The 5,107-nt window shown below is 32.6% G+C and overlaps 1 protein-coding gene across 1 annotated transcript; it reads left to right on the top strand.

The window, feature by feature from the left end:
- Positions 1-1,307: 1,307 nt before the first annotated feature.
- On the top strand, positions 1,308-3,743 carry LOC111876822 (uncharacterized). Its single transcript, XM_052770866.1, has 4 exons — positions 1,308-3,063; positions 3,148-3,352; positions 3,428-3,588; positions 3,679-3,743. Exons 1-4 carry the CDS (start codon positions 1,308-1,310, stop codon positions 3,741-3,743), a joined length of 2,187 nt encoding a protein of 728 aa, XP_052626826.1.
- Positions 3,744-5,107: the final 1,364 nt, after the last annotated feature.

Below are 5,107 nucleotides of genomic sequence, written 5' to 3'. Positions count from 1 at the left end.
CAATCTCATATCCTAGTCATCAAAATGCTAGGGACATGTCTTTTGGTCTAGAGTCGAGGCAGATTATAGAGGCATCGCAAAAGCCATTGCAGAGACTTGTTGGTTGTTAAATTTTCTACGAGAACTTCATTACCCTCTAGCAAAAGCCATGATTGTTCATTGTGATAATTTAAATGCAGTTTACTTGTCCTCTAACTCAGTTCAACATCAGCACATGGAACACATTGAGATTTGTATGCATTTCATGTGAGACAAGTTTGCCACATGGAAAATTCGGGTTTTACATGTCTCTTCCCGTTGATGGTCTACAAATATATTTACAAAGGGTCTCCCGACATCAAGGTTTTAAAAACCGGTTGAACCGGTCGAACCGGGAACCGGTCGGGTGACCGGTTTAATAAGTGCCGGTTTTATGTTGAATTTTATGCCGGAGAGAACCGGCCGGTTATTGAAAATTTCCGGTTGAACCGGTCATAGTGAACCGCTTATATTCCGTTCAAACCAGTGACTATTGGACTTCACTAATTTTTGGGCTAAATTCTGGAGAACGGGCTCCATAACTTGCAACAAATTTAGTCAACTACATGTTAGGAGTCTTGAAGACTTTGACGAATGTTATCAGCAGCAGCCAAGAGTAGGTCGAATTATTTTGTGTGTCTCCATTAATCGACGTAATCCATAATCACAAGTTCTATATTCACGTTGCCGAAGTACAATATTGTCTTCCTCTTCCACAACGGTAACCCACAGGTAAACAACTAAGAATTGATTACATGTTTTTCCTTTTGAGTTCAAGAACGATAGAAACTGTTTTTTCAATTTTGTTTTTTTCAATTGAGTTTAATATACCCTTTGTGTATTGTGTTATGATTATGATATGTTGATTTTGTTTCTTATTAATGTTTTTCGTTCTTATGACTTTATTATTTTAATGCATATTACTTTCTTAATCGGCAGCACTAAGATTAGTTGAGAAATTAATATGTTTGTTTGCATGTGCATGAACGAAACCTTACCCCCAAAAATTATGTTTGTTATTTATATATATATATATATATATATATATATATATATATATATATATATATATATATATATATATATATATATAGAGAGAGAGAGAGAGAGAGAGAGGAACAACTTTTTCTTTATTAGTTGATATATTTAGCCAAATATAATGATGATGGTCACCATTAATTTATGTTTTAATTTTTATTATGTTGGATAGTAATTTTTCTGTTATGACAGATTTATGTTATGTATTTCTAACTTTGAAATTGCTATATGGTTTTGTATTATAGTTCAATATGGAATCTAAGGACAAAGAACCAATGGAAAAACAAACTCAATCTCGATCCAAAACTTCCGGTCAAACGAATGTAAGAACTAAGACAGATAAAGCATGGGAACATATAACTCTATCCAAGGATGACCAAGGAAACAAGATTTACATATGTAATTTTTGTGAAAAATTTTTCCGTGGTGGTGGTATAAGCAGAGCTAAGAAACATCTTGCCGGTGTTATTGGTGACATATCAGCTTGTCCTAAAGTAACTCCAGAAGTTCGTTTTACAATGGAAGGTATTTTGAAAGAAACATCACAAAGGGAAAAACGTAAAGCTACATCAAGTGTTACTATCTCAGATGACGATGAAGATATAAAAGAAACACAAGTTCGAAATGCCAAAGCACGATCTGTTAAAGAGGGGAAAAAGAAAGCTACATCAAGTGTTCATCCTTTCTTTACAAAAGGTATAAATGATCCTTCTCAACCCACTATTAAATCTGCCATGCAAACTAAGAAAAGAATAGATGATGTGGATTTAGCTATTGCAATGTGGTTCTATGATGCATGTATACCTATGAATGCTTGTAACTCTCCATATTTTCAACATATGATAGATAAAATAACAAGTATTGGTTATGGGTACAAAGCACCTAATTATCATGCTCTGAGGGTAAACTTATTGTCAGATGCAAAGAAATCTGTTTCATTGTTAATTGATTCATACAGAAGTCAGTGGATTGAAAGTGGTTGCACGATTATGAGTGATGGGTGGAGGGATATTAGGCAACGCCATTTGATTAATTTCTTGTTTTATTGTCCTAAAGGGATATCATTTCTTAAATCTGTTGATGCATCTGATATAGAGAGCAATGCATTGAATTTGTGTAATTTGTTTGCTGAGATTGTTGAGATGGTAGGACAAAAGAATGTGGTACAAATTGTTACTGACAATGCTGCCAATTACAAACTTGCTGGTAATATGTTATGTGAAAGATATACTTCTATTACTTGGTCTCCATGTGCAGCACATTGTCTTAATCTTGTATTAAAGGATGTTTCAGAATTGGATAATGTGAAAAGTTTGGTCACTCTTGCATCTAGGGTTACTGTTTTTGTCTATAACCATAAATGGCCCTTGAATTGGTTAAGAAAAAGAGTTGGTTGGACTGAAATCATCCGTCCAGGTGCTACCCGTTTTGGTACCGCTTTTATTGCATTGAAAAGTTTGTATGATCATAAAGCCGATTTACAAGCAATGGTTATATCTACAGAGTTTAAGAAGATGTTAAAAGTGGGAAATGCGGTTGAATGCAAAGAAATTGTCTTGAATGAAAATTTTTGGAAAAATTGTTTGATTACGGTGAAAGTGATGACTCCTTTGTTAAGGCTTTTGCGGTTATGTGATTCGGATGAAAAACCTGCATTGGGTTATGTTTATGAGGGAATGCATCGCGCAAGGAGAAGGGTTAAGGAATTATTTAAGAAAAAGAAAGAATTATACAAGCCTTATACTAACATAATTGATAGACGTTGGGATAGGATGTTAAGAAAAAGTATTCATTGTGCAGCGTATTGGTTAAATCCAGTTTTCCAGTATGATCGTGAGAATCTTTGTTCTAAAAGAGAGATATTTCAAGGCGTTCTTGATATGGTTGAGAAGAATTTTTCTGGTAGCGACATTATTGATCTTACAATGTCTCTAGGAAAGTTCCGTGACAGTGAAGGTACTTTTGGTAGACCTAGTGCCATTGCTTCTCGTACAAGTACACGTCCAGGTAACCCTTAAGTTTTTATATATTATTAATAAATAATAAATATATTATTATGAAATATTTTTTCTATAACTTTTTCTTTTGTAGATGAGTGGTGGAAGTTATTTGGTGGGGATACGCCTATGTTGCAAAAGTTTGCTATTAGAATTTTAAGTCAAACCGCATCTTCTTCCGGTTGTGAACGTAACTGGAATGTCTTTGAAAGGATTCATACAAAAAGGAGAAATAGGTTGGAACATCAAAGGCTTAATGATCTTGTATGTGTGCACTACAACTTACGTTTACAAAATAGGTATTTTAAATTATAATAAAATATTTATCTATTTGGCATTTTACATTTTTAATTTTTTTTTGAATGGTTTTGTAGACTCAAGGTTGATAAAAGATCTTATGATCCTATTGACTATGAATGTATTGATAAGACGGAATTTTGGGTGGTAGAAGAAGAGTCGAATGGAGAACTTGATTACAATGATTTAGAAAATATGCTTGACGAACAAGAATATGAACCAACTTCTCAAACACAAGGTGACACTTCTTTCAATATATATTAATGTATTATTGTAATTTGTTTATTACTAGTCTACTTAACCTTAACATTGTTTTTTTATATTGTAGAAAACGAAGTTGGTCATGTTTTTGATGAGAATGAAGTTGATAGTAAATTTTCATTTACTAAGTGATCGTGAAATTGATGCGTTTAACACTCCAATGTCTCAAAATCCGTGATTTGATTTGATTTTGATGAGATACTTTATATATATATATATATATATATATATATATATATATATATATATATATATAGTTTTGGTACTATTAGGCTTTACGTTTCTTTTTTTGATCCATTTGGATTGATGTAGAACCTATGATTATATGTTTTTTAGTGTGTTTGAATTGATCTACAACTTGTTTGTCATACTTATTAATATTTGAACTTTTGGATGTTAAATTATTGTTTTTTATATATTAATATGTATGCAGATAATAAAAAAATACATAAAAATTCATAAAACCGGTTGAACCACCGGTTAAACCGGTTGAACCGCAAATCGGTCATTAGACCGGTTCAACTAAAAAACCGGTTTTTAAAACATTGCCCGACATCTTTTTACAGTTTCGATCCAGTTTAAACCTCCAATCTCAATCTCCCTTCCTCTAACTGTGAGGGTATATTAGTATTTGTATATTGTATTATTCTTTTGTATCAGAGGCAAATATATTTACAAAGGGTCTCCCGACATCTCTTTTTACAGTTTCGATCCAGTTTAAACCTCTGATCTCAATCTCCCTTCCTCTAACTGTGAGGGTGTATTAGTATTTGTATATTGTATTATTGTATTATTCTTTTGTACGAGAGGCGGCTTAACCAATATGAGGGTTCTAAGAGAACCAAAAATATGTGGCCCTTTCGCCTTTACTAAACTTAACTTTATAAACCCTCCTTTATCCGGGCTTAAGACTGTCAATAATAAAATAAAAAGTTTATAAATGACGGAGTTAACTTTATTATTATTATGTATATGTTTTTTTTGTGAATTGATAAGACAACTAAAAATGAACAAACAAAATACTGGAAGTAATGGATTAGTGGAAATACATGTTATTTGAGAGCCTTGACTCGTTGACTGCTTCCTTGAATTCGTTCCAACCAAAGTTCGAAAATTCCAAAGGTAAAATCCACACAGGAGTATTCAAGACTTGACAATTAAAAATCTATATCCTGTAATTAATGGGTAATTCAAAACAGCTAATCCTAATCGGCTAACCCTAATAGATAATCGAAAACTAGAAAAGAAGTGAAACACCTATCGTTTGGCATTGAGGATTTGAACAATTGAGAATCGAGATAGAAGAATAGAAGATAAATGTGGCATTTTAGTTTTCAAGATCGCACTAATGTTCCGTATGTGTTTCGTCTTCAAGAATCAAGATCGTTCACTGTGATGCGGCCTACCAGACAATTAGTATTGGACTAATTGAGATTTAAAATATATTAATATTTGTTTAAGTTTGGAGAATTAGAATCACTTTAAAATTAAGAGTC

The sequence above is a fragment of the Lactuca sativa genome, chromosome 4 (genome assembly GCF_002870075.4).
Source record: "Lactuca sativa cultivar Salinas chromosome 4, Lsat_Salinas_v11, whole genome shotgun sequence".
NCBI lineage: Eukaryota > Viridiplantae > Streptophyta > Magnoliopsida > Asterales > Asteraceae > Lactuca > Lactuca sativa.
Note: the sequence above shows the minus strand (reverse complement) of the source record. Positions and strands in the feature narration are given on the sequence as shown.

Bases quoted from the DNA above. Each gene is read 5' to 3' on its own strand.
- LOC111876822 (XM_052770866.1), top strand. From the start codon at position 1,308: ATGGAATCTAAGGACAAAGAACCAATGGAAAAACAAACTCAATCTCGA. The intron at 3,064-3,147 runs GTAACCCTTAAG...TTTCTTTTGTAG, and splicing joins TCGTACAAGTACACGTCCAG to ATGAGTGGTGGAAGTTATTT. The intron at 3,589-3,678 runs GTGACACTTCTT...TTTATATTGTAG, and splicing joins ACCAACTTCTCAAACACAAG to AAAACGAAGTTGGTCATGTT.